The sequence below is a fragment of the Mastomys coucha genome, unplaced genomic scaffold, assembly GCF_008632895.1.
Source record: "Mastomys coucha isolate ucsf_1 unplaced genomic scaffold, UCSF_Mcou_1 pScaffold23, whole genome shotgun sequence".
Lineage (NCBI taxonomy): Eukaryota > Metazoa > Chordata > Mammalia > Rodentia > Muridae > Mastomys > Mastomys coucha.
Window position 1 is genome coordinate 40,198,350 of NW_022196906.1, and position 27,685 is coordinate 40,226,034.

General features: G+C 49.8%; 3 protein-coding genes and 1 long non-coding RNA gene across 8 annotated transcripts in view; 2 read left to right on the forward strand and 2 right to left on the reverse strand.

Annotated features, from left to right (window-relative positions):
- Nucleotides 1–13,651, forward strand: part of Sik3 (SIK family kinase 3) — a 223,149-nt gene extending 209,498 nt beyond the window's left edge. Inside the window, exons 20-24 of one of the 2 annotated variants that reach the window (XM_031343507.1) lie at nt 546–1,435; nt 8,445–8,608; nt 9,430–9,562; nt 10,544–10,711; nt 11,544–13,554. In XM_031343507.1, the coding sequence (XP_031199367.1) occupies nt 546–1,435; nt 8,445–8,608; nt 9,430–9,562; nt 10,544–10,698 (1,342 nt within the window). In that variant the 3' untranslated portion in view covers nt 10,699–10,711; nt 11,544–13,554. Of the gene's footprint in view, nt 1–545; nt 1,436–8,444; nt 8,609–9,429; nt 9,563–10,543; nt 10,712–11,543 lie in introns of both variants that reach the window. The other variant, XM_031343506.1, reaches the window with a different exon arrangement.
- LOC116072192 lies at nt 9,284–19,809 on the reverse strand. Of its 3 annotated transcripts, none has more exons than XR_004111351.1 (5): nt 19,703–19,809; nt 19,417–19,579; nt 17,838–17,919; nt 15,383–15,470; nt 9,284–9,640 (listed from the first exon to the last, which is right to left on the reverse strand). It is a non-coding gene; the product is annotated as an uncharacterized LOC116072192 (long non-coding RNA). The 3 variants fall into 3 exon arrangements; XR_004111352.1 differs by lacking the exon at nt 9,284–9,640 and adding an exon at nt 13,642–14,206; XR_004111350.1 differs by lacking the exon at nt 15,383–15,470.
- Apoa1 (apolipoprotein A1) lies at nt 18,355–20,142 on the forward strand. Its single transcript, XM_031343508.1, has 4 exons — nt 18,355–18,405; nt 18,636–18,697; nt 18,813–18,966; nt 19,486–20,142. Exons 2-4 carry the CDS (start codon nt 18,655–18,657, stop codon nt 20,078–20,080), a joined length of 792 nt encoding a protein of 263 aa, XP_031199368.1. The 5' UTR covers nt 18,355–18,405; nt 18,636–18,654; the 3' UTR covers nt 20,081–20,142.
- A 2,517-nt stretch (nt 20,143–22,659) lies between these two features.
- Apoc3 (apolipoprotein C3) lies at nt 22,660–27,526 on the reverse strand. Of its 2 annotated transcripts, none has more exons than XM_031344574.1 (4): nt 27,496–27,526; nt 24,136–24,203; nt 23,919–24,042; nt 22,660–22,941 (listed from the first exon to the last, which is right to left on the reverse strand). In XM_031344574.1, the coding sequence occupies exons 2-4, from the start codon at nt 24,188–24,190 to the stop codon at nt 22,821–22,823; spliced, it is 300 nt and encodes a 99-aa protein (XP_031200434.1). In that variant the 5' UTR covers nt 24,191–24,203; nt 27,496–27,526; the 3' UTR covers nt 22,660–22,820. The 2 variants fall into 2 exon arrangements, with proteins under 2 accessions (XP_031200434.1, XP_031200433.1); XM_031344573.1 differs by lacking the exon at nt 27,496–27,526 and adding an exon at nt 24,750–24,784.
- Nucleotides 27,527–27,685: the final 159 nt, after the last annotated feature.

The following is a 27,685-nucleotide window of genomic DNA, read 5'->3' on the forward strand; positions in this document are numbered from 1 at the left end:
AGATGTCTGTTCCCCTAATTCATTATTCTAGGGGTCTTCCTTCTCCATTGTCTCTTAAGAGACTATTATTCTAAACAGCTCAGATTACTTTTTAAGAACAGCTAGATTAGACTGTGTGTCTAGCTCTATAGGTAGATAGGCAAGCCTGAATCCCTGGCTTCAGTCCCTGGCATCAGAGAAGCCAGGTGTGGTAACACATGTCCAGAACCCCAGAGCTCTAGAGACAGAGGCAGGATCAGGAGTTAACGACGTCCTCATCAGCATAGCAAGTGAGGCTAGCCGGGTTGCATGAGACCCTATTCCAGAAACCAGCCACGGTCAGGATGCTGCCTTCACGATAATGACATGCCCAGTGCCTTATGTCTCTTCAAAGACTTGGATAAGCAAACAAGAGGACATATAGTGGTGTGTGCATAGCCCTCCCTGCCACAGCACAGGTCTGTACCATGAGAGCTTCGTGCTAATGACGGCTAGTGACTATCCCCAGGGGAGCTGGCGTAGTTGTTACTGGAATACCTGGTACTCACACTGTTTTGTGTCTGCAGCTTGAACATGAATCGGTTCTCTCCTGCCAACTACGACCAGGCGCATTTACACCCCCATCTGTTTTCGGACCAGTCCCGAGGGTCCCCCGGCAGCTACAGCCCTTCAACAGGAGTGGGGTTTCCTCCAACTCAAGCCCTGAAAGTTCCTCCACTTGATCAGTTCCCCACTTTCCCTCCCAGTGCCCTTCAGCAGCCACCACACTATACCACGTCAGCACTACAACAGGCCCTGCTGTCCCCTACACCGCCAGACTACACCAGACACCAGCAGGTTCCCCATATCCTTCAAGGACTGCTCTCTCCCCGGCATTCACTCACCGGCCACTCGGACATTCGGCTGCCTCCAGCAGAGTTTGCACAGCTCATCAAAAGACAACAACAGCATCGACAGCAGCAGCAGCAGCAACAGCAGCAAGAATACCATGAATTGTTCAGGCACATGAACCAAGGGGACGCTGTTAGCCTAGCTCCCAGCCTCGGGGGACAGAATATGGCAGAGCACCAGGCTTTATCTTATCAAAATGTTGACTCGTACCACCGCCACCACACCAGCCCCCAGCATCTCCTACAGATCAGGGCGCAAAATTGTATCTCACAGGGTCCCTCGCCCACCTCCACCCATGGGTATGCCCATCAGCCACCACTAATGCATTCGGAGAGTATGGAGGAAGACTGCTTGTGTGAGGGGGTCAAGGAGGGCTTCCCAGACAAGAGCTCAAGCACACTGACCAAAGGTTGCCACAACAGCCCTCTGCTCTTATGTACCAGTGGGCCTGGGGACCCTGAGCCTTTGCTGGGAACTGTGAGTCAGGCCCATGAGCTAGGGATCCATCCCTACGGACACCAGCCAACTGCCACCACGTTCAGTAGAAATAAGGTGCCCAGTCGAGGTAAGAGTCCCCTCAGAGTAAAAATCTTGGGGGAATCTGCTGTAATTTAAGTGTGCAGGGGTGTTAGCTTGGTTCTGACAGTATTCTGTGCTCCTAAGAAAAACAAAAACAAAACAACATTAAACAGACCCTAGGACCATTTTGGGGAGAGGTGAAGCATGTAGAAGGTGGTGATTGGTGGGTAAGAAGTCGCTTACAAAATAGACTGCTAGCAGTAGGCGGCACCCAGGACAGTTCACACCACAGTGTCCTAGACTTCAGATTTGCCCAGCTGTTATCAGAAAGCAGCAGTGGGAGCAGTCAGCAGTACTAAGGAAATGTGTAAACTGTGGGGCTGAGAGTCGGAACCTCCAGCCCTGAGAGCCCTAGACTCTGTTCTCATCGTCCTCTTGTGTGACAGAAGTGTGATGAACAGTGGCCCCCTGTAGTGTCTTGTGCCAGTCTGAGCATTTGTGTTTGTATCAACTGCCTCTGTGTGTGTGTGTGTGTGTGTGTGTGAGAGAGAGAGAGAGAGAGAGTGAGTGTGAGAGGGACAAGGAGGGAGGACAGGAACTTGATAACTAAGATTGCTGTAGACCGTATGGGGGCTGCCTTCATTTTCATCTAAAGTTGTGAGTTTTGTTTGTATAGCAAAACCAGAGCGCCAGCTCCCTGTAGCCCTTTGCTTCACCCTCCTCACCACAACCACAAAGGGAGTAAAGCAACCTATCCACAGAGTCTGGGACTCTGCGTGTTTCTTCCTCATTCCCCCTGGAGTTGCCCCTATCTCTTGCCTTTAAAGGCGTCACACACAACTCTGCTCCAAGGCTGGTCAAGCCCTGGAGTGCAACAGGTTATGTGAAGGCTTGGTGCTTTCAGATGGACTTGGCGTGTGCTCAGAGAGGAGGGTGCTGCATAAAATGACAGTTAAGTCTTGACCTCTGCAGCCGATGGTGTTGCCAGCCTGGAGATCTGCCTTCCACGAGCATGTCATACTCTCCGCTGGTGGGGTTAGGGTGGAGCCTTCGGAACAGGTTGTGTATGAAATGAGAGACACCTCGCAGTACTGGAGGTTGGGATGGAATGACTCTGAAGGAGCAGACTCAATTCAGCTATGTGTATGATAAGGAAGAGAATCAAAACTGGGTAGAAATCACAGCAGATTTTAGCTCCCCAGGAAAGACTGTTATGAGAAACTGCCATCACAGGCTACCTGAGCAGCCTATTGCTGGGTGTGTTCTAGAAGAGGTGGATGCCTTGGATGGACATACTGTAGAAGAGAATCCATGTGTGGAAAGCTTCTGATGACTCAGCTCCCCGAACCTGCATCCCACATGCATGCCTCCAGTGTGCACACACTGAGTGCTACTCACACAGCGCATGCCATCCTTTCTTCTTATTGTGGTGCCAGGACAAAATCCAGGGCCTGGAGTGTAGCACAGGACAGAATTAGAAGAAACCAAGGGGAAAGGGGATTGTGTTTCAAGACAGGGTTTCTCCGTGTAGCCCCAGCTGCCCTGGAACTCACTCTGTAGACCAGGCTGCCCTCAAACTCACAGAAATCAGCCTGCCTCTGCCTCTCTGCCTCTCTGCCTCTCTGCCTCTGCCTCTGTGTTCTGGGATTAAAGGCAAGCAGAACCACCACCCAGCCAAGGGAAAGGTTTTCTAAGATTCATAGTTTTGTCTAGGTCCAGCTTCAAACTGTCATGAGAATCATGGCACACTGCTCCATTGTCCAACATGGAGAACAACTTGAGAGTGATTGGCAGGCTGTCAACTGGTCCCTGTCAGATCCTCTCTTCTCAGGCAGAGGCTTTATTTCAGGTCAATACCCAATGGTTACAGGTCTTTCATCAAACCTCTCCTCCTATTTCTAGCTGATCAACCTCTTTTACTCCCCTCTCCTTCCTCCTATGCACCACCGTCATTGCCTCTATCCCTCACCCATATTTTGTTGGCCTAGAAGAGTCAAGGCAGACTTCTAACCCTCCGGGTTTCAACTCAGAGCTGGCCTGCCTCTGTAGCCTTATCCCCAGTTTTTATAAGTGACTCTCATTTGTCAGTCACCTTTTCCCCAACCTTTGACAGAGGTTTTCTAGAAGCTTTATTCCTGCCATGCTTACTGATGTACTTCAGAGGCGAGTCACCCTCCTTTCTGATATCTGCCCTTGCATTGTGACTTTGGGAACCATGGACACAATTACCTTTAGCAAAGCCTTGTATCTACAGTGATATGAGTGTGGTCCCAGAACAGTGAAGCCATGCACTGGAGGCAGAGCTGCTTTACTGAAGCTCAGTGCACACTGGGCCGTTAATTCAGATCCCCTTGGGGCAGGAGGTCTGTGTGTTAAAGTGATTCTTTCTGGAGGAGCCCCACTGTCCTTAGGCTAGCACAGGTTGACTTGGGCCTACTAGGTAAGCACACTTCCATTCGTTATGGCAGTGAGGGGTGCCAAGCTAAATGAACTCCTACTCTGTGCTTGGCGCTCTTCTGACTCAGGTCATCTCTTCTGACTCAGGTCATCGGTTCCTTTTCACACCTACCCTGGGAAACCTTCAGTTTTCCTTTTTCTCTCTCTCCCTCCCTCTCCCCTCTTTTTAAAGGCAGGGTCTCACTGCATAACCCAGGCTGGCCTTAAACTCATGATCCTCCGAATCAGCTTTCCATGTGCTCCAGGCTTATGCACCACACCTATGTTTTCAGTTCATGAAAGAGATTCCAGAATGGGCTGGTGAGGGGGCTCAGTGGGTGAAGCACTGGCCACAACCTGACAGCTTGTGAAGGTGGAGGAAAAGAAGTAGATCTCAAATTAACCTGATCTCCACACATGCACCACGGCATCCACACTCCCTCATATACATTATACACAGGCTCAATAATCAGAGAGAAATTTCACAGATCATTTACCACGGGTTTTGTGAAGAAATGGTTCTATCAGTGTGCTGCACTGCAAGCAATTGCAAAACCCACACCCATGTTTCCCTGTTTGGACAGAGGACCTTGATAGTTCTTGATGCCCATCCACCAAGATGCCTAGTCTCTTACGTTTAACCTGTTCCTCCGTACAAGTTAGTAAGCCAGTGTCATGGGTGCTTCAGAGAGCTGTATCGGAAGTGGCGTGGGATGTGTGCTGCAGTTCACAAGAGCAGAATCTGGATTTATTCTTAAGGGTGAAGGGGCAAAGCTTAGGAATGTTAGTCTAGGAAACTTAGATGCCCTTGTACCTGTGTCTGTGCTTTCCTGTTTCCTATAAGGCTGTTTGCCACCAACCAGTAGGAAGACAGCCTGGGCAGAGCACTGAGCACCTACTGTGCCAGAAATTTTCTCCAAATGCTGCAAGTTTCAGAGCTAACCCTGCCTTCTACTGCCTATGGTCTCATTGTCTTCCACTTTAAGAAATGAAGATCAGGTGGGTTTTCCTCCTGCAGCGTTTCAGGGGCTTAAGGCTTTTGACTCTGCAGGTAAATAATTGCAACAGCACAGTCAGTTGAGATTACCACCTTAAACTCAGATAGGAAAGCACATCCTCTTCTTTGTGCCCAGTCAGCTTCCAGCCTTGTAAGGGATAAAGTACTGAAAGTCTTGGTGGGGTTAAGACAATCCCCCTTAGAGCCTCTAAGAGGGGTGGGCAAACATGCCTTTTGTCATTACTCTTAAAACCCAGTAAATGAGTAAGAATGTGTCAACATTGACAGACTCAACAGTTACGCAAGCTGGCCCAGAGTCCCCAGGGTGTGGGGTTGTGCCTTGGATTCTCATTGTGCATTTTGTCCCTTACTTGTTTGAGTAGTCACTCTCCCCTCTGCACCCTCTGGGTTCTTGGAAGACATAGGCCCTGTATTATTTATAGATCCTTCTGTAAGCCTGGCTCTTCTCTTGCTCCTGAAATTGCATAAAGGGCGCCAAATGTTCTAGGTCCCTGGTCAGTGGGTTAGTCTTTACAGCCAGCCACTGGTCAGCAGGTCTCATCTAAGGACTTTGAGTCCCGGGCTCAGCCCTCTTCCTGAACCAACCCCTGTACCTGTGGAGTCCTCAATGCTTATCACAGACCTTCCACTGGTGTCAGGGTTTTGGAGCCCTGAAACAACCCTTTCCTGTCAGATAAGGGATATTAAGGGTAAAGGGAGGCTGCCTGGCTGCCAAGCTTTGTGTACTCCAGTGATGGTAATCTGGAAACCTGGAACCTGGCTCCCGCTTGTATTCTTTCTTTATACCTGCGTTAGCTTCCTGTCACTGGAACAAAATACCCAAGACAATGAACTTATGAGGAAGAAAGTTTTGTCCTGGCTTAAGGGGCAGAGGTCTCAGCTCTTTTTTGTTTGTTTGTTGTTTGTTTGTTTTTTGTTTTTTCGAGACAGGGTTTCTCTGTGTAGCCCTGGCTGTCCTGGAACTCACTCTAGTCCAGGCTGGCCTTGAACTCAGAAATCCACCTGCCTCTGCCTCCCAAGTGCTAGGATTAAAAGAGCGTGCCACCACTGCCCAGCAAGGTCTCAGCTTTTTGTCCTTGTTGGTTTGGAGCCTGTGGTGAGAGACATATCCTGGCAAGGAATGTATTGGACAAAGCTGCACCTTATTCTGACTGGGAAACAGAAAGGAAGCCATTGGGGACCCAGCTCACAAATTCCAGTCCAGGGCATATCCCAGTGTCCTAACTTCTTCTAAAATTTTTCTCACTTAAATATTTATTTTGTGTAATGGGGATAGGTGGGTTATGTTCTGTAGCTTGTGTGTGGAGGTCAGAGGACCAACCTAACTTCCTTTTATCAGGTTTTGCCTCCTAAAAGTTCTAGTATATCTTATTAACGCCACATACTGATGACCAAGTCTCAACATGGGAGCCTTTGGGCAACAACCAAGATCCTCACATGGCAGCTCCCTAGTACCTCTCCACCCCTTCCCAGCACAGCTTCTGAGTGGCAGATGCTTCATTTTCATCTGGTGTGGGGGTTTTTGTGATGTTTGTGATCAAACACAGGGTCCTACACACTCTAGGCAAACATTCTGCGGCTGAGCTGCGATTTCAGCCCTGGATCTGGTTCATAACCTCATTTGTTTCTTTCAGACCAAAGGCCTGGAAAATAAGAATTGGGTAACTTCCTTGTTTATTGTCCTGCGCTCTATCTATTAGCAAGCAGCCTGTGGGGTAGGCTCCAGAAGCACAGGTCCAGAAAGATCACCTACCTTGCTCAAGTTCCCTTCCCCCTCCTTAGGACACAATGAAGCTAGAATCAAGTTTAGTCTTCCCCACTCAGACTGTGCTTGTGGCTACTTAGCCACCTCCATCTGACAGAGAAGTGAGGGCTCAGCTGGCCACTCAGGAAAGCTGATCACCTGATTTGCCAAGTGATAGCCTCTTATGACCTGGGGGGTCTTTTCAGGCCTGTGAACATCACTCAGAAAACCAGACAGGAGAACATGTAAGGGAAGCAGAGCCCACAAGACCTTTGAAAAGCCTGGGTGGGAGCTTAGATTTGGAGGAACCTCATTTTCAGGTCTAAAAAAAATCCAAAAGGGGAGAAAGAGAACGTAACAGACAGGGAAACACAATTGGGGGGGGCGCTGATCTGGAAGAGGGAGGGGGGTGGAAATATCAAGATCCAGGACTATGTTGTTAGTGAAGAGAGGCACTTGCCATCAAGCTTTGCCATCTGCTCCTGACTGATCACAGTCCTAAAAGCTCTGCCCAAGGTCAGAGGTGGCAGAGCAGTAAACCCCTGATGACCTGAGTTTGAGCCCTAGACTGGGAGGAGAAAACCAGCTCCTGAAAGTTGTCTTTCTCATGTGTGTACTCATGTGTACACAACTAATAATTGTTTAAATGTTTTAAATCTCTGAACAAGGGATGCAAATGTAGCACTTCATATATACAACACATGCACCACATATAACACACATGTTATACACATACACTCATTTGTATCTACTATGACATGTACACACATGTATATATTTTAAAAGTAGGAATGGGTTTTTAAGAGTAGTCTTTATAGGGAAGTAACTAGGGGTGGTTAGAAAATGATATAGGCAAGAGATAATGGCTCTTGACCGAAAGCAGGCAGTCTTGGGGCTGAAGTGTCCACCACTGAACGAGCAGACTCTTTAGACTTAGAGCCACTGTGGGACCAGGAAGAAGGGATCAAGCATGACTCCAAGGGCTTTCACCTGAAAGATTAAGGAGGGGAGGGGTCAAAATATGGGCTTTTAGAGGAGTAGCAGGTTCCTGGGGAAGTTAACGAGTTTGAAATTTAATGTAAGTGTTACGTACTAGTTAGGTACCCAAGAAGAAAGTTGGATGTATGGATCTGGAACCAAAAAAAAATTTTTTTTTCAGTAATTCTTTTTACATTTAGTGTGTGTGTGTGTATGAGTGATCATTTCTCTTACTAGGTGGGTTTTGAGGATACAACTCAGATCATCAAGCTTGATGACAGGTGCTTCTCATCACTGAGCATCTCACTCATTTCATCCATTGCAGTATTTCTATATACACAAGCAGTGTGGTTGAAGCCATGGACCTTGGTGATATGAAAATAGGCATGGTTAGTGAGGTCAGGCACAGCTGTGTGCAAGCACTTATGAAAGGGGAAGGAGCCATAGGCAGCACCAGCAGTGGCAGTGGGATAGTGGGAGAGACCTGGGATGGTACCAAGGCAGAGGCCAAAGCCGTGGATACAGGCTAGAACCCGCTCAGCTTTAGAGTTCTCCATGACCTTATTTGGGAGCTGAGTACAAGCTAAGCCAGCAGAGAGATGGGAAAAGAAGAGGATGGGTGTGGCCCAGCTCACACCCCCTAGGTGAGTTTTTCTTCCCCTAGGTAAGGTGTGTCTTAAACCCCTATTTGCTGTAGGACTTGATGTTGTCAGGTTGGCCCCACACCTGTGCCAGCTGGCTGAGCATTGACACTTGGGCAAATGTGGTACCCTATCACTCCTTGTATCCTACAAAAGGGACTGCATGGGAGTTGCCATCACTTGTCACCCGGAGAAGCTCTGAGCCTGCTCACCCTGCTTCTCCTGCTCTGTCTCCTAGAGTCTGTCATAGGGAACTGCATGGAAAGAAGTTCTCCTGGACAAGCAATGGAGCTGCTGGATCACAATGGCCTTGGGTATCCAGCACGGCCCTTAGTCAGTGAGCACCTCAGGTCCCGGACCCTCCAGAGACACCACACAATCCAGAACAGCGACGATGCTTATGTATGTTGGCCACGCCTGCTGCTTAGAGGTGGGATGGTGCCAATCTCAACCTGAAAGCAGAGTGTCCCCTTCTGCCACCTTCTCAGAGTCCAGCCTTCTGCAAACTGTGGGGAACCCTTTTTTTTTTTCACTCCCCATAACAGACCAGTGTTAACAGGAGAATCTTTCATCTATATGCTAGACTCAGGAGTCAGATGATCTGATATCTAGGGTCTTGACCTTGCCCAGAGATCTAAATCCAGGCTTCAATATATGAACCCTTAATTTTTGGTCCATTCCTGGCAGCTGTTTTGCTGTCTTTGGCTTTCTTTTTTTTTTTTTTTTTTTTTTTTTTTTTTTTTTTTTTTTTTTTTTTTTTTTTTTGAGACAGGGTTTTTCTGTATAGCCCTGGCTGTCCTGGACCTCACTCTGTAGACCAGGCTGGCCTCGAACTCAGAAATCCGCCTGCCTCTGCCTCCCAAGTGCTGGGATTAAAGGCGTGCGCCACCACTCCCGGCGTCTTTGGCTTTCTTAAGAGTTGACCTGTCAGAGCAAGTCTTGTCAACTGGGACACACCCAGCCATGGTAGTACCAATATGTCATTGAGTAGCCATTTGTGGCTGTTCAAATGTGAATGTGTTAAAGTTACACAAAATTATAAATTTAGTTGTGCCGTAAATAACAGTTACACTTCACATACACATCAGTCATCATATTACACAGGGCACTTGAGAACAGAGCTGTCAAACCTCACTGCCTATTGGATGGGCTAGGGAGTGGACAGGGGTCTCCTGAGAGTGGCACATTGTCTGGCACTCATTCCTGCTGATTACTCTCTACAGGTACAGCTGGACACCTTGCCAGGAATGAGCCTGGTGGCAGGAAAGGCATTGAGCTCTGCCCGGATGTCAGATGCAGTTCTCAGTCAGTCTTCATTCATGGGCAGCCAGCAGTTTCAGGATGAGGAAGACGAAGGTAAGGCCTTGCCCTGGGCAGCCTTCTGTGGAAATAGTTCACTGGGTGAGGAGCCTGTGGGCACCCCTGGGCAGCCTTCTGTGGAAAGAGTTCACTGGGTGAGGAGCTATGCACAGTGTCGCTCCCACACATCCCCCGTGGTGTACACATGTTAGGGACTCTAGCTTCTGTCAGCACAGGGATATCACCATCCAAGTTCAGTGCTGGAGTAGGAAGCACCTTCAACAATAGCTCTCTTTCAGCTCTCCTTTAGAGGGTTTCATATCCTAGTGGAACATTTATTTCTATGTCTTTGTAGAGCCACGGTGGGAGACCATAGAGAGAGCCTGGAGACAGATGGGTCCACACTTTTTTTTTTTTTTTTTTTTTTTTTTTTTTTTTTTTTTTTTGGTTTTTTGAGACAGGGTTTCTCTGAGTAGCCCTGCCTGTCCTGGAACTCACTCTGTAGACCAGGCTGGCCTTGAACTCAGAAATCCGCCTGCCTCTGCCTCCCAAGTGCTGGGATTAAAGGCATGCGCCACCACCGCCCAGCGGGTCCACTCTTTCTAAGGTCTACAGGCAAAGCCCTTAACCTAGGAAGTCTTCATCTGTGAAGACATCAAGAAAGTAGTGCCCATGTCCAGGCTTGGGTCCTGAGGATGCTAGCCTCCTAAGGGTAGTGTTTATTAATGTGATGTCCAGGAGGAAGTGGCCTGGCCTGGCTCCTGTAGCACCCACTACGGTTATCCTTTCCCCCAACCACAAGAAAGGGCTCCTCAAGGGTTTCTCATCTTCACCCCCATATGTCAGTTGCTCATGAGGGTGGCAAAGGGAGGGGCAGGTAGTCAGTAAGGGCCCCTTACATCTGAAGGGCCTGCTGTGGCCTGAGTCAGACCTGGACTCACACTGGGTTGCTAGACAAGCACCTCCTCAGCCTCCTCTCTCCTGTCCCACTTGCTCCACCTGCCCCTGCCACCTCACATGTTCTTTTTGGTCTTGCAGAATGTGGGGTGAGCCTGGGCCACGAGCACTCAGGCCTTGGTGATGGCAGCCAGCATCTAAACTCTGCTCGCTATCCAGCTACGTGTGTTACGGACATCATGCTCAACCACAAGCACCCAGAGGTCTCCTTCAGCATGGAGCAGGCCGGCGTGTAGCAGGATATGGAGAGTGAGTACCACCTTGGGGCCCAGTGCCAGCCCCTGATCCCCTCAATGTGTTCATTCCATGTGTGGTACTCAGCTAAACTTGAGTGACACTCTTTCTGTGCAACCTTCCTGGTCTGCCTGCTTCTTCATTAAGTACTGTATTAGTTTCAAGGCAGGCTGAGGTCTTAATTATAGAGGAAAGGTATGTGGCCCACCTCTTGTTATAGATGCTATGACTCTAATGAGATCCAGTAAGCTACAGCTGCAAACGCCAAAGGCCAATGACCTTTGGCCAGCACACTAAAGGAGCTAATCTTTACACTCCATTCTGAAGGTTGAAACCCAACCAGAAAAGGGGGAAAAGGCAGATCCAGTCAGGCTCCTTCATTGGTGGTTTTTTTTTTGTTTGCTTTTGGCATTTTGATGTTGGGCATAGAACCTAGGCTGTGCAAACCCTCTACCACAGAGCCCAGCCCCAACCAGACTTCTTAGGAGGTAAGCAAAGAATACATAGTCCGAGGCCCATGCTGAAAAGACAGAAGGCTCACTGGCCCTGTTGGCCTAGCAGAGGTCGCATGGACGGTGAGTACTAGTGGTTCTATCTCTACAGAGACAGAACAACTTGAAGAAAGTAAAGCCACAGGCAGAGGCGTAGCAGAGCCTCAGTGTGGCAAGGCTCATACAGTGATACCAAAAAAAGACGTCATGGAGGGCCTGCGTGCCTGTGGCTTGCTGGCAGCATTGGCGTGGCTGTGCAGGGCCATGAGTCCCAGCCCCAGTAACATTAGAAAGGGTGGGGAGAGAAGGTGAAGAGTCACTCCCTCTCCTTCAAGATGGTCCTGTCTGCTTCATAGGTCCAAGTACAGCTCCAGGAGGAGGCTGAGTCTAGACCAATAGACCAACAGTGTCCAGCAGCATCGCACCACTCCTCCATCTGTGTCTCCGCCAGAACAGTGCAGCTCCTTTCCCCACACTGGGCACCAGTAGAATGTCGCTTGGGTTACGAGGGACTTTTGCCATGTTTGCTTGTATGACCAAGGCACCAAGGAAATAAACAGGAAATCCGTGTCCTCCATCTTTCATGAGCCAGCATCTGGTGTGCTTGAATTGAGTTCTGCTGTTTGGAGGTTTGCTTGTATTTTGTTTTGGAAATTTTCCTTTGGAGATAACTTATTCTCTTTACCTTGCCCACCCCACCTCCCTTGAGCGCTCCTCTCTCTCTTTCTCTCTCTCTTTTGTTTTCTCCTACCATTTCTGAGGTAGAGGAACCAGGGGTTAGTACTCAGGGGCTGAATTTAGGGCCCTCCCACAACCTGTCCCAGACCAGCTTCTCTCCCCTTCTCTCCCTCTGCCCTGGTCTGCTGGGAACAAATGCTAGAGCAGAGTTTGGTGGCCAAGAAAGGGAGAGGACAGGGGCAATGGTCCCTGCCTTTGGAGAGTGGAACAGAAGAAGAAACCTGAGCCTGGAATCTGGCACAGTCTCCTGCTGGCCTCTACTAGAATCATATCTGGCACAGCAGAATTCCATCAGATCCATAGGCTGAATGGCCTGGTGCTGACAGGTTTGCCAACCAGAATGGCTCAGCCTAGGCCCCTCTGGTATATGTTCAGTTCCCCTCCAGTCACCAACCAGTTCCCCCTCATGAGTGAACACCCAGGAGTGGTACACTGTGCTGTTTGTGTGGTCTCCATTCTTATTCTCTACTTCGTTGTAAAAAGGACCGTTGGTCCTTTTGTGTGCACATATATGAGTGTGTACATGCCCTTCCCTTGCAGCCTCTTTGTCACAGACAGGAATTGGAGACTGTATGGGGTCCCTTAACCTTCTCCTCTCCCCAGCATCCTTGGCCCCTACATTTAAATTTTTGATCATGTAGGAATTGTTTTTGATAAATGTTGATATTGTTATTAAATTGTTATTAATAAAGACAAAAAGGATTTTTTTTGTTGTTGTTTAAAAGAGAAATGTTTAACCAGATTCTGTGCTATTGAACTGTGGCTTGCACCTTCTGTTTGAAGTGTTTTCCTTGGCTTTGGCATCGTGAGCCACTCTCCTGTGCCAGCAACGGATGCAGTGGCCTCCCTTCCCCAGCCGAAGCAGCACATACGCAGTAGCTACTGTTCTTGTCCTTTCCTTTCTCTCTGCAGTCAGAAACCAAAGTCTGGGGCCAAACAAGGCCTGGCTTCTCTTCTGGTCTTCAAAACCAGAGAGGGATGGTCACTGCTCTGACTCCCAGCCCTCATTTCTCAGAGCCAGGGGCCACCAACCTCTGAATATGCACAGAAGAAAGCCTACCATGGCATCCGGATGTTACCAGCAGGGTCCCTACCCACCTTACCCTTCCGCATAGTCCCTGAAAGCTTGCTCTTGAGCCCATTGTCCCTTGAATGGATTCATTTTCAATATGAGAGCTTGGCTGGGGACCTGTTCCATGGTCCCATGTCCTCCAGTCTCCCCTCCACTTCAGGTGTCACTAATTACTAGCCAGAAGAAGTCTGACTCCCAAGAAAGCTTAAGGGGCCAGTTGGCTTCCAAGCTCAGTCCAGCTCTGATGCTCCAGCCCCACCCTGCTGCTCCCCACGCTCGGCCTGACCTGTTTACATGATACTGGATTGATGGAAGAGCAGGTACCACCCCTCCAGAGCCACCCAGACGAAAGCCAGTGAGCCTATTAACCGTGCCATCTTGCGAACTATTTTCAAGATCACCATTGCTTTATATTGTAGTAACCAATATTCGCAGTATATGTTGAATGTATATGAATCTACTTTGCTATTTCTGTTCTTTGAAAATGTAAGAAGTATTTTTTCCTTTCTCATTTCTGTTGAGCTAAATAATAATAATAATCTCCAGATTCAAGTTGCTAAGAGCCTTTGTCCTTGTTTGTGTGGGACATCTACAACTTAGTAACTTGGTTGGATTGTAGGAGGTTGTGGAAATAAAAACCTGATTATGTTCTAAGGCTGATATGTTGTTTGCCTTACGGTTCAGAGTCTAGTCACATGGGGTAGGGTGGAGATGACCCAGGTGTCTGGAGAAGTCCCTAGGTTTAGGGTGGGGCTTTGAGCAGCACATTCTCACCTTGCCTCTTGGCCTCTGAGCCTGGCAAGTCAGACTCACACTGTGTCCAGGCACCTGTGTGGACTCTAACCCCTCAGAAGGGACACATTTGTGTTTGCAGAGTTGGGTGGGAAATGGATTCCTTGGGGTCCTCAGAAGGAGAACCTTGAATTGCCCCTGGCTGGAATCTTTATGGGGCAACCTCCCTCAGCTATAGGGCAGAGGACTTTTGCTATTGTTTTCCTCTGTCTGTTCCTGGATTCCAGGTAAAGGGCAGAATTTCCAACAGGGCCCCAGGTACTGCTGAAAGAGCTGAAGTCTTGTGAGAAGAAAGATCAATGATTTGTAGATCGACGGAGGCTAGAAGGATGACTCAGTGGTTAAGAGCACTGACTTACTGCAACTCATACCACATAGAACTCCAATTCCAAGGGGTCTGACATGATTCCCAGGCTCCTGTGAACAGATAACATACACTCACTCTTGGGGGTGGGAGGGGCATATAGGAAAGTCTTTGAGGCCAGAATTGCAATGGAACTGCTCAGAGTGGAAGGTCCCTTCTCAGCTGAGCCTCTGGAAGTTCTGAAGATGTTTGCACTGCACAGAGGTGAGCTGGCTTTGGAAGCAGTGATGGGCCCTAAGGACTCCCAAAAGGTCAGTACACTTCTTGCATCTGCTGTGTCTGCAAAGTCTTTGGCTAGAGGTAGGGTGGGTACCCAGAGGCAGCCAGATACACTCTGGGATCTGAACCTGGACATCTCTGCCCTCCGGGAAGCGAGAGACTTCCTGACTTTGTACTGGAGCCAGGCCCCACCCACTCAGAGACCTTAGTCTCCTGAGCTGGAGGCAGGAACATCATTCAGAGCTGGTGAGACAGTGTCCTCACCGGAACAGGACTTTCAAACAGGAATCACTGGGGATCCAGTCTGCTTAGGAAGAGCCTCCCCAGCCCCAGCTCCCAGTTTCTGATAGCACTATCCCTTATCGGGTACATATTCCCAGAAGGGGCTGGCACCATTGAAGGCCTGCACCTTTCTGTGACCCTTCGCCAGTCTGAGAAGTTTTGGTGTACCAGTGTCATTCATTCAGTAAATGTTTGGTGTGTCTGGTGCCAGGCCCACCAAAGGGCAGAGTCCTTGCACAGCCCCATGCAGATGATCTGCTGTGTTGAGACAGTTGTGAAATGGGCTACGTTCACTGCAGCCGAGGCTGCCAGCACTCCCAAGAGTGTCGGCATCTCAGGCCGGCACTTGCTGGTCCAATCCAGGAGTCACTTTGGAGGTTCCCAAGTGAGGGGGTGAGGATAGTAAGAGAAACACCAATGATAGGCACTGTCTTCACTCCATGGTCTCATCCCGGTCACCCAACACCTCTAACAGTGGCCAACCCCAATCTCAATCTGTGATGAGCCCATTTGACTCTATCTGTCCAGAATAGTCAAGAGCCATTTAGACTAGTTTAAGCCAAATGTCCTCTGATAAAGTGACAGTCAACAACAAGGAAGTATGGGGAAGGGGGAAGAAAGTGAGCATGGCCCATACACTTAAACCTCAACACAGAAAGCCAAGGCAGGAGGATTACCCCAAGTTTGAGACCAGCCTGGACTATATACCAAGACAGGAGCACACTTACTGCTCAGTCAAGTTGTCCCAGAGTCCTCTACCTTGATGTCTTGGATTCCAGTCCCCAAGCCATGTCCCTGAAGAGAGTATGAAGGCAGCTTTGGGAGTGAAGGAGTCACCATCAGAGAACTAGAAGCCAAACCCAATCCCTAGCCCCATGGGCACTGTCTTAAAGTTGAGGGGCAAGTATATTCTTAGCAGCTCTGAGCTGCTGCTTTTCTGACAGGCAAGCTACCAAGGGGGAAACCATGGCATCCAGCCTTACAGGGGTGTCTCAAATTTACTTGAGCAAATGTTAGGTTCCATTAGGATTGGCCACCACGATTTCAGTCATGAGCCAAAGGAAAAGGTAGGACTGTGGGAAGCAGCCTGGAGGCCAACAAGTAAGCTGCTTAGATTCCCCCTCCCCAACCCCTACCCGCAAAAGATCTAAAATGAAACTACTACTGTGGGGGCAGTCTCTCTCAAGGAGGCCACCTGCCTCTAAGTGCTCCCACAGCCCTCTGGGACTGGTTTCAACCCAGAACAGATAGTTGTCCTGCATCACAGCCCCTGCAAGCCAAGCACCTGCCTCACCCCATTTTTGCTGCCAGCAGCTGGGGTCACAGGCTACGTCCTAGTAATGGAATGTGTTGATGGCAAGAGTCTGGGGCACGGAACACTTGCCATTTGCTGTTGGTCACCTTTCAACAGTTTTGCTTGAAATGTGTTCAGATTTCACAGTTAACACAAATACAACTTTGAAGCTCAACTCATGGCTGAAAGCATGTGATTATCAGAGTGCTGTTCTGTCTGAAAACGCTTTCATTCAGAAAAAAATCTGCGTCTTCCTTCACTTCTTTCTTCCAGCATCCATGGATGGGCAGCCAATACTCACTTGGCTCCCCTGCACACTCATATTGCTTGGCCTCTATTTCTGTTCTCAAGTTTTTCCTTGGCTTTGGCCCTCTCCTGCCTCCTCTAGCATATCGAAGGACCCTTGTGATTACTGTGCCCTCTGGATATCCTGGGCTACCCTTCAGTTCAAGTCCTCTAATCACATTTGCCATGTTAGACAACAGGCACAGGATCCTGGCCTTGAGAAGTGCACCCACGTCTTTTCCATCCTGTCATGCTGCTTCCCACACTGTGACTGGGCTCATAAGGAAGCCACAGCATGTTCTGTCATTATCTTTCCTTAGCAGATTAGAGACCGGGGGTGGAGAGGTTATGTAACTCGTCCCGGTCACCTGGAGACTAAGTTGCAGATCCCAGGTTCAAACCAAAGTTCTCTCTGGTTGCAAAGCCTCCTGGGATGGGAGCATCCTGGAATCCCAGCCACTCCCTGAACTGGTAGACAGACTCCAAGTTGGTTTCTAGGGAGTTGGGGAGTTTCCTAGGGAGATGGGCAGAGTACATTCCTGCCCTGGGTCCCAAATGCAGAGACCTGGGCTCAAGGTCCATCCTTGCCTCTAAGGCTGAGAGATAAAGGACACAGCAAATTCCTTCTACTCTCATCAAGCCCTTATCTAGAAGGACATTCATAGGAGATCCTCAAATGGATCATTTCAAAAGTTCCTCTTAGCTTGAAAACTCACTTTCCATCCTGGGGTTTTAAAGATGATCCGTGGTGGTTTTTGTTTGTTTGGTTTGTTTTTAGATAGTCTCATGTAGCCCAGGCTGACTTCAAACTTGCTATATGGCCAAGGCTGTGGTTTTGAACCCTCAACTCTCTGACCTCCCAAGTGCAAGGGTTGAAGACATGGGCCACCATACTCAGCCCACTCTACCCAGCTCCCCATCTCTCCCATCCTGTCGAGTGAGCCTAGGCCCTCACCACTCTGGCAAGACATATAATCATTGAACTACATGACCCCTTTTAGTGGTCATGGTATATGGTGAGGTTGTCTTTGGAAGGGAGGCTGAGTAACAACATCTACACTTAATATTTGGCAACTGGGGCTGGAGAGATGGCTCAGCAATTAAGACCACTAGCTGCTCTTCCAGAGGTCCTGAGTTCAATTCCCCTCCCCATGGTGGTTCACAACCATCTATAAAGGAATCTGATTCTATCTTCTGGTATGCATGAAAACAGAGCACTCATGTACATAAGATAAATGAATCTTAAAAGCAACAACAAACATTGGCAACTCTAAGGTCTGATAAAAAATCAGTAATAGACTCTTTGACTAGTGTGTACAAGGCCTTAGTTTCCATCCCCAGCAAAATACCACACACCCACATTTTAAAGTTAGACTTAGTAGCACATTCTAGCACTTGGAAGGATGAGGCAAGATTGTCTTGAGTTGGAGATAGGCTTGAGCTACACAGAAAGACCTTGTCTCCAAAAGGAAGGGAGGGAGAGAGAGACAAGGAAGGAGCTAACAACTCCATATTGGCCTCTGTCATTTCTTCTGAAGCATCAGAGGAATCTTTGCCCTCAGCCTGAGGACCTGAGCCACTCTGTATTTCCCTCAGGCAATTACCTGATGCCTCAATTGTTCTTGGATTTAGGGTTGGGAGGCTGGCCAAGCCAAGCATGTAGCATCCGGAGATGAATCTCCAAACCTGGGGGAACAGGGTGAGGTGAAAGGGTGAACCCCCTGGAATGCAAGAAAACTTTAGGGGTGGGGCTCTGAGTAGAAGAGCCCAAAATTCCTCATTCCCACCCAGCTCCAGGCTCAGGGCACTAGCAACACAGAGGAGCCCAGGGGTGGGCAACATGAGACCATCTTAAAGAACATACACACCACAGGATGGTGCAACTGCCTTACCCCTGGGGACCCCTAGAGCCTGCAGCCCTTCCCTGCTGCCCCCACCTGAACTCCTGACCCCAGCTCTGCAGCCCCCGCAGCTTCTTGTTTGCCCACTCTGTTTGCCCAGCCTGAAGAACAGAGCTGATCCTTGAACTCTGAGTTCCACATCGCCAGCAAAAGCAAGCAGTGACAGGGCCAGGCTGAGCTTATCAGTCTCCCAGCCCAGCCCCTACCCACACACATATATAGGTCAGGGAAGAAGAGCTGGACACCCAGATTGTTGGAGAGCTCCGGGGAGGTAAGTGCCGCTCCTGCCCTAGGCTACTCTAGCTCCCTAGTGCCTCCCTGTTGATGCTCCACTGACCAAATCAATACCATGGATATCTGGCACCTTTTCCCACTCTAGACAATTCTTCCATGGGCTTGAATGGTGTGGAGCCTTCCATGACAATGCCTCCCTTCAACCCAGCCTCCCTCCTCTTCTCCCTCCTCATCTTCCTCCTCCTCCTCCTCCTCCTTCTTCTTCAGGTCACCCACACCCTTCAGGATGAAAGCTGTGGTGCTGGCCCTGGCTCTGGTCTTCCTGACAGGTAGGTGCCTCTTGGCCTTCGTGGACTACCTCCCTGGGCACTGAGAACAGAATTCCCACTGCTCTCCTCCCTGACTCCGAGTCTGACCTAACATGGGTGTCCCCTCCATCCCCAGGGAGCCAGGCTTGGCACGTATGGCAGCAAGATGAACCCCAATCCCAATGGGACAAGGTGAAGGATTTTGCTACTGTGTATGTGGATTCGATCAAAGACAGCGGCAGAGAATACGTGTCCCAGTTTGAATCCTCCGCCTTGGGCAAAGAGCTGAAGTAAGGAAGGACCTAGTGTGGGCCCTGGAGGAGGGCAAGGGCTGCCCATCCAGGGTGGGCAGAGAGACCTGTGAGAAGATGCTGTAACTGAGCTGGCTAGATCTTCACCTGCTTTCCTACCAGCTGGGCACAATGGCAGGTTCCAATGGAGGACTAGGGATGGGATTCATCTGGCTGTTGGGTAACTACAGTCCCTCATTCAGCCTATGAGTGCAAAATCCCTTTTCCTCGGAAACCCCCAGTACTGGTCAGACAGCACAAAAAAATGGGACTGGCCTTGCAACCGGCACCAACCACGTCTGTGTTCTTGGTGTCTTAGGCCACGTGTACAGAGGGATGTTAGAGGGAAGGCAGGAAGTTAGAGGGTTGCATGTTCGGGGCAACTAGGATCATAGCAACTGAACATTTGGGGACAGGTGGCACCCAGGCCTGACCCCAGGTATCACGTACATGGATCTGCAGACCAGGGGCAGTGCAGGCTGCCTGGGACCATCTCTCAGCCGCTCTCTCCCCCTCTAGCCTGAATCTCGTGGACAACTGGGACACTCTGGGTTCAACCGTTGGTCAACTGCAGGAACGGCTGGGCCCAGTGACTCGAGAGTTCTGGGATAAACTGGAGAAAGAAACAGATTGGGTGAGACAGGAGATGAACAAGGACCTAGAGGAAGTGAAGAAGAAGGTGCAGCCCTTCCTGGACGAATTCCAGAAGAAGTGGAAAGAGGAAGTGGATCTCTACCGCCAGAAGGTGGAGCCTCTGGGCACCGAGCTGCACGAGAGCGCGCGCCAGAAGCTGCAGGAGCTGCACACTAGACTGACCCCTGTAGCTGAGGAATTTCGCGACCGCCTGCGCACGCACGTAGACTCGCTGCGCACACAGATAGCGCCCCACAGCGACCAGATGCGCGAGAGCCTGGCCCAGCGTCTGACTGAGCTCAAGAACAACCCTACCCTGATCGAGTACCACACCAGGGCCAAAGATCACCTGAGGACACTTGGCGAGAAAGCCAAACCCGCGCTGGAGGATCTGCGCCATAGCCTGATGCCCATGCTGGAGAGCATTAAGACCAGAGTCAAGAGTGTGATCGACAAGGCCAGCGAAGCGCTGACCGCCTAGTAAGGCGCCTGCCTCCACTCCCCACCCCTGCATTTCTTACAATAAACCTTTCCAAAATGGAATAGCTTCTTTCTTTGGGGGGACATAGGGAGGGCGCTAAGGGGATATTAAGGGACGCGGGAACATGGTGCTGCAGTGAGGATCCCTTTGTATGCGACTACTCAGCTCTTCAAGCTCACTCAAGCCTGGGCACCTGACCGGTTTAGAGTATGAGACAAAATCCCTTCCTAAGAAGGCTCAGAGGGAAATGGATGGCCAGGCAAAACAAGGAACCCCAAAAGGGGCCCACAGAGGCTCAGATCACTAGTGCTGTAACCCAGGTTGGAAACAGCTAGCGATAGGACTGGCTTTGAGAGGGCTGGTTTCTTGTGCTAGCCTTGTTTCCAGGTGGGGTCCACAGGGTACAAGATGGAAGCTCTTCCACTCCCTAGAGCCAGGATTCCTCCAGGAGCCAAAGAGACGGGAATTATTGGATGGGTGCTAATAAAATGCCTGGAGCTGAACCCACTTTCAGTCGCTCACCCCAAACCTTTCGGCAAACAATTCCCCTTGATTTTTCCCTCCAGTATACCCACACAGTGTGGTGAATGCGGCAAGGCTACAGCCACTCTACCTGACAGTTGGGTACAAAAACAAAAACAAACAAACAAACACACCCCTTCATGAGGCTGATCACCACACATTTATTGGAGAGGCCTTCATATCCATCTCTAAATCCTGAAGGATGGCCTTTAAGTCCACATCAGCTGGGGAGGCTGAGCTGGGCGGTCCAAAGTTAGTCACTGCAAGAAAGGTGGGTCAGGATGTGTTATTCCCTTTTTAAAAACAAAACAAACCACTTTTATTACATTGGGCTGGTAAGGTGGCTCGTCAGGTAGAGGCACTTGCACAAGCCTGAGGGCCTGAGTTCTGTGCTTGGAACAAACTTTGTGTGTGTGTGTGTGTGTGGTGTGTATGTGTTTTCACATGCCACAGAACATGTGTGGCGATCAGAGGAAAATTTGTAGGTATCTATTCTCTTTTTCCACCATGTGGGCCCTAAACATCAAACTCAGGTCACCAGGATTAATGTAGCAAGTGTCTCTATGAGCTAAGCCATCTTGCCAGTCCTTCTTTATTTACCTATGCATTCATTTTATTCGGAGACAGTATTTCCAGTAGCCCAGGATGGACTCAGATGATCTCTGACCTTTCTGCCTCCGTCTCCCAAGTGCTAGGGTTTACAAGGATGATCCACCACTGTTATTCTGTGCTGACATTCAAACCCAGAGCTCTGTGCATGCTAGGCAGACACTCTCCCACCTGAGCCACATGCCAGGCCCAGGCTGTTCATTATTTAGACTAGCCTGCTATGGGCGCTCACAATTACTTAAAAAAAAAAAAAAAAAAAAAGATTTTTTTTTTAAGTGTAACCAAGCACTCATGTTCGCAGGGATAAGGATGCATGCAGAAACACTCTCACACCAACAGCCTTCCTCTTATCTGGCCCCTTTTCATGCCTGTGTTGGTATGCAGGTGGTCTTCATCCATCTGCAGAGTCCATCCCTGGTATATCTTCCTAAGCCCCTGGATGAAGGGGCGGGTTTTTAAATCCACAATCATGCGTAGCCACAACAGACAGAGCAAGCCAGGTTTGGGTAGGAAGGGTTTCCAGGTGTGGACACAGAGACTTCCGGCTCATGGTGGACAGGAAGAGAAACCCCTGTTGGATTTCCAGGGAGAACATAGTCCAGTACCAATACAATCTGGAAAGGAGCCTCAACACCTGGCAGAGCCCATGCCAGCAAAGTGGAAAATGGAAAGCTGGCCCTGCCGTATGCTTGCTCTTGATATGGGGCAGCCACTGGCACTCTTTGAACATTGCTCTTTTATTCTATAATGTACAAGAGCGGTTTTGTGACACTGGGTCTCTTAGGAGTGGTATGAACATAGTAAGCGGCCCTTTGGGGATTCTGAGGACACTGGGTCTCCATTCCAGTCTAGGAGATCACCCAGTTTAGCTATCACAGTGAGGATTGTTTACAAAGTGTGTGCAGATGCGGCACCTCGTGCTTTTAGATGCTACCATTTCATTTCCACAACAAACCTTCAAGGGGAGGGGCAGTCGTACCCACTTTGTTCATAAGAAATGGAGGCAGCCACAATGCAATGGGGTTGAGACTTATCCAACCACCTTCCCAGCCTGCCTCCTTCCTTTCAGCATGTTTAAAGGGGCCAGGCAGCCTGGGCCATGCAAACCAGCTGCACAGGTTTGGTGATCGCATCTGACCTTAAGCCTGGAGATGACATAAAAGTGCTAGCTAGACAGATACCACACTCCAGGCACATTGTCCACATTGTCCCACACTTGACAGGTTTACCACAGACTGTAATTACAAGTCTGTTACCTGATTTGATCTTTCACATGAACCCATCGAGTCAAGCGAGGAAGCAGAGTTAGTCCTACTTACAAAGGAAGAGGCACCCCAGAGACCACTAACGAGGGGAGTGACCTACAGCCCCCAGTCCACCCATTCAACAGGCCTAGTTCATTCCCATGTCCAGGCATCAAGGCACATGGGACACCCACTCACGGCAGCTTCTTATCCAGCTTTATTAGCATGTTTAGGTGAGGTCCGGGGAGGGGTGAAGAAGTGAGAGTATACTTTCCTCTTAAAGCAACCTTCAGGGGCCACCTGGCAGGCCTGGGGGCGGGGGTGGCAGCAGGGTGGAGGAACAGGACATCTGGAACATAGAAGTCTCACGGCTCAATAGCTGGAGTTGGTTGGGCCTCAGGGATAGAATCCCAGAGGCCAGTGAACTTGTCAGTAAACTTGCTCCAGTAGCCTTTCAGGGATTTGAAGCGATTGTCCATCCAGCCCCTGGGAGTTAAAGACGTAAGAGATATCCAGAGAGGTGTGTGTGAAAAGATTTCCCTGTGGGCAGCTAGACCCAGGACTGCACCTAGGGTTCCACTGGCTCTCTAATCCACCAGCACCACCTTACCTAGCACCACCCCAGGATCACCTGCAGCTGTCTCCCAGGGCAGAAGACATGGTAAGGGAGCACCCTAAGAAACCGCACCTTCGTTAAGGTTGCATCAGCCCCTCATTGCCTCCCAGCCAATCTCCTGTCAGGTCTGAGGCACAGAGCACTGGGCAAGTGGATACTAAGATCAGCCTGCCTTTGTGGTCCATATACATAGTTTCCTTGCAGTGCCCCATCCATGGCTCTAACTGGGTGAGTCAGAGGGGAGCCAGCCTCTCATTTGAAACATTACTAAATGGTTTCTAAGCTGTGTGATCTAGGCCAGGTTACCTAAATTCTTATCATCTGCAAAACTGGGTATAGAATATACTCTGTTCTGGGACAGAGACTGTCAACATCCTTTGCTATATAGGGTAACTATCAAATGTCATCCAAAGTCATTAGCCAGGGGGTGATGTTTCACAGTGAGCAAGATGCCTAACTCAGATTGAGCCCAGGGATGGAAACAGGGCAGACTTCCACCCCCTAACCTCAAACCCTTCACCCAACTCTTCACTTTCCACTCCTACCCCCTGCATACAGGCAGAAGCCAGAGCAGGTAGGCCTCCCAGAGCACACCCTAGACCCTGCATTCAGAGAAGAAAACCAGCAGTGAGGCTAAATGCCCCTCAGGCTGAGTAGAAGCAGAGGCTATAAGAGAAGGCTGCTTGCCCTGCCTGTCATCTTAGTCACAGTACCCAGCAAAGGTCCTATGAGGGTCCCAGACAGGCCCCAGGCCCTGGTAAACTTGGTGGGCCACAGTCTGTGTGCCAGGGTCTCAGCACCAGGGAAGGAGAGGAGAGGACACAGGAATGGAGGCCAATGTGCATACCTGGCCACCACAGCTATATCAGACTCCTGCACACTGCTTAGTGCATCTTGAACCGTCTTAGAGGCTTGTTCCATGTAGCCCTGCACAGAGCCCAGCAGCAAGGATCCCTCTACCTCCTCAGCTCCTGCAAGAGAACAAGAGTTGAGCCATGTCAGCCCTCAGCTCCTGCCCCAGACCATCTCCCACAGAAACCCCAGCCCCACTTCCACCAGCTTACGGGCAGATGCCAGGAGAGCCGAGAGGGCCACAATGAGGAGCATCCGGGGCTGCATGGCACCTATGCACCTGTGGGAGACCATCTTGTGAGAGGATATTGTGGATCTGCCACATCTAGGCCCTTCGCTTGAGAAAGCCATGGCTCCTGGGTCATGAATCCCAAGCCTCTCTCCTACTGATATCAACTCTCAGACAGAGAACTGCAGGAGACCCAGGCCCACAAGTGGGGTGGAAGGTGGAGTATAAAAATCCCCTGCAGAACAGGACTTCTATCCATTCTTTGGCCTAATATGCCGAGAAACAACAGGTTTCTTTTCCTCTCTAGTCTCAGTTTTTTCAGTCCCGGGTAGGCATGGACACCAAAGGCTTCTAACAGCTCTAAGAGCAAGCCAAACAAGGGACAGTTCCAGTCAGCTCTGCCACTACCCAGTGCAAGGCTTTTGGCCCAGTGGCCTCTCTTTCCCCAGCTTCTAGCCCTCCCCCACCCACCCACCAGGAACCCAAAGGTATAGGTCATGGATCCCAAGCCTTCTGTGGGCTAGCTGGCTGGGTGGCAAGAGCTTCCTGCAGCTCTTTGTCTCCTCCCCTTCTTCTTCTCCTCCCCAGGGGCATTACCTGGAGTCGCTAGCTGCTTCTAGGGATAAAATTGAGCAGGCAAGCGGGGAGGCCTCTGACCTGTTTTATATTGGCTCCAGGATGGGACAGTGGGCACAGAAGGCCCAGTGAGCTGGTCAAAGGTCACCTGCTGAGTAGTCCAGACCAGAGCCTGAGGTAGAGAGGCCATGCAGCCAGCTGCCAGAGGAGTTGAGAAATCCCTCTGAGATTGCCCATGCTTTTCATGGCCACCTCCACCACCAAGGGACCAGCTACTGGCTCACCCAGATGAGGCTGGTGAGGTAGGAAAAGACAAGAGGACAAGCCTTGGACCTCAGACCCGCATTAGCCCTTCACGCTTGACTGTCGAGATCTATCTCTCCCACCAAAGGCCAGACAACAATCTAGAGCCAGTGACAGGCTCTTTTATAGAAGCCACCTGAAAGCCTTACAGTAGAATGGAATGGGGAAATCTGTGGTACAGCCATGGAGCAACAGCAGAAGTGGGGTGGGAGAGGGCAGAGTGAAGGACACATGCCCCCACCCCGACATCCACCTCAGGCCTCCACTCGTGGCTGTGTTCCCAATAGTCTCTTCTGTCAAAGCTGGGCAGGGGTTAGTGAGAGAAGGACAAAGATCACATGAAACCCAAGGCCTTGCCCCTCCCCGTCTCCTCCACAGGCCCTCTCTTGCCCTCTGGACCCGTCGTTAGTAATCCTGAGATAGGAGCAGGGCCCATGGCTGGATGATATCTGACCCCTACATAAGCTCTGACTGTGAGAGCCTGCAAGCAGCAAAGTATAGAGAGGCCATTCACAAAGAAGGTGAGGATGAAGGAGGTGCTCTGGGGCAACTAAGATGTCCCCTGAGCTAGTACTGAGACCCACAACCTAGACAGCATCAGAGGACATTGTCTTCTGGATGGAAAGGCTTTGGAGCCAAGAAATCCCAGGTTTTGGGGTTTTTGTTTGTTTGAAATTTTTTTTTTCTGAGACAGCATTTCTCTATATAGCCCTGACTGTCCTGGAACTAGTTCTATAGATGAGGCTGGCTTCAAATTCAGAAATCTGCCTACCTCTGCCTCCCGAGTGGTAGAAATATAGGTGTGAGCCACTACCTGGCAAAATTCTAGGTTTAAATGCTACTTTCAGGACTGGGGAAATAGTCCAGTTGGGCAAAATGCTTGTCTTGTACATAGGAAGACCATCGTTCAATCCCCAATACCCATGTACAGCATAAATGTGGTAGTGTCCCAGCACTGGGGACAGGGAGATAGCAGGCCAGGAGCTGATGGCCATCCAGCCTAACTTCTTCAGTGAGCCCCAGATACCACTGAGAGACTCTGTCTCATAAAGCAAGGTGAACAGCTCTTGAAGAATGATACCTGAAACTGACCTCTGGCCTCTCCAGGTGTGCACGTCACACACGTTTGTGCACTTGCACACAAACACATAAGCAACTGATGCCTTTTGACACTGACTCATAGGGTCTGTGGTCAGAAGTTAACGGGATGGGACACTGATTTCACAGAGTGTGGAGAAACACACAGCAGCTGGTGGAGGGAAGGAATCAGTTTGCCTACCTCCCAAACGCTGACAGCCCAGTCAGAGGCAGCAGGAGGTTTCCATGCCAAAAACGGGGCTTGCTGTAGGCAGCAAGCCTCTAAATGAAATCTCACCCTTGGAAAGGAGCGTGGCTTTCCCCTCTAAACTTTTTTGTTTGTTTGTTTTTGTTTGTTTTTTCAAGACAGGGTTTCTCTGTGTAGCCCTGGCTGTCTTGGAACTCACTCCGTAGACCAGGCTGGCCTTGAACTCAGAAATCCACCTGCCTCTGCCTCCCAAGTGCTGGGATTAGAGGCGTGCGCCACCCCTGCCTGGCTCCTCCTCTGAATTCTTAATCTCTGTCTTTGGCTGAGACTCGAAACTCATCTATCAGAAATTTGACATAAGACTGTTGTCTGGAGTAGCTAAGATAGTTATGGTAGTGTTTGCTTACGAGTCCAGCACTCAGGAAAATCTTGTTAGAGGTCAGCCTGGACTGCATAAGGTGACTCTGTCTCAGAACACAACAAAACATAGTTTGCTTTCTGTTAAAATGTAAGTTGTCCAAATTATGTAACTTAGAATTACTAGCTCCACTTTATGGCTAAAAACCAAGGCCCAGTGGGGCAGAGGCCTGCTGAACACATAGCACCCAGCAGTGGAAAAGCTGGATCTCAGTACCCGAGCTGGTCCTCAGCACCCATTTATACATAGGCTCCTTCTGAGAAAAGTCCTTGGCGACGCTGAGAGGGAACCAAGGTGGTACCGGGACTGGGCACAGTGTGTGTGTGGAGATGCTATACTCTTTTTTTCTTCTCAATCTGTTTCTTGTTCCTAGGCAAAGGGCACAATAGGGATCAGATCCCAATTTGGGGTGTGGTACCAAGTCCTTGACCCTGAGAATGATGTAACAGGCTGACTGGGTCATTTTCCATTGGTAGGGAGGGTCTGGGAAGCCTGCCATTTCCTCTGTATAGAATGTGGTCACTGAATCAAGGAAAGTCAAAAGATGCCAGTAGAGAGTCCCAGCCATGTGATACTTAGCTGCCCAGAGAACTTAGATGTATGAACCCCATATAGTAGCTGGCATGCAGCTGATTCCTTGGAACCTGGGCTCTGGGACTTCGTTCCTTCCAAAACATCTGTACCCTCTCAGCCATAGGGAAGCATCTTGGTGGCTTTCTGGCCTAGGATCCTCTAGGGAGAGGACAGTGATCTTGACTTACAAACCCAGTCCCAGAGAAGGAAGCAGCAGTAGGGGAGTGTCAGAATTTCTTCTCCTGTTGCTATGATACAATATCCTGATGAAAGCAAAGTGAGGGGTTATCCTGACTCACGCATGGGGAGTCATGGTTTCAACGTGAAGCAGCCGGTCACATCACATTTATAACTAAAAGCAAAGAGCCACGAGATGCC

Excerpts from the sequence above, each read along its gene's own strand:
- Apoa1 (XM_031343508.1), top strand. The coding sequence starts at position 18,655 with ATGAAAGCTGTGGTGCTGGCCCTGGCTCTGGTCTTCCTGACAG. Across the intron at positions 18,698-18,812 it reads GGCTCTGGTCTTCCTGACAG|GGAGCCAGGCTTGGCACGTA; the intron begins GTAGGTGCCTCT and ends CTCCATCCCCAG. Across the intron at positions 18,967-19,485 it reads GCCTTGGGCAAAGAGCTGAA|CCTGAATCTCGTGGACAACT; the intron begins GTAAGGAAGGAC and ends CTCCCCCTCTAG.
- Apoc3 (XM_031344574.1), bottom strand. The coding sequence starts at position 24,190 with ATGCAGCCCCGGATGCTCCTCATTGTGGCCCTCTCGGCTCTCCTGGCA. Across the intron at positions 24,043-24,135 it reads GGCTCTCCTGGCATCTGCCC|GAGCTGAGGAGGTAGAGGGA; the intron begins GTAAGCTGGTGG and ends GTTCTCTTGCAG. Across the intron at positions 22,942-23,918 it reads GATATAGCTGTGGTGGCCAG|GGGCTGGATGGACAATCGCT; the intron begins GTATGCACATTG and ends TTTAACTCCCAG.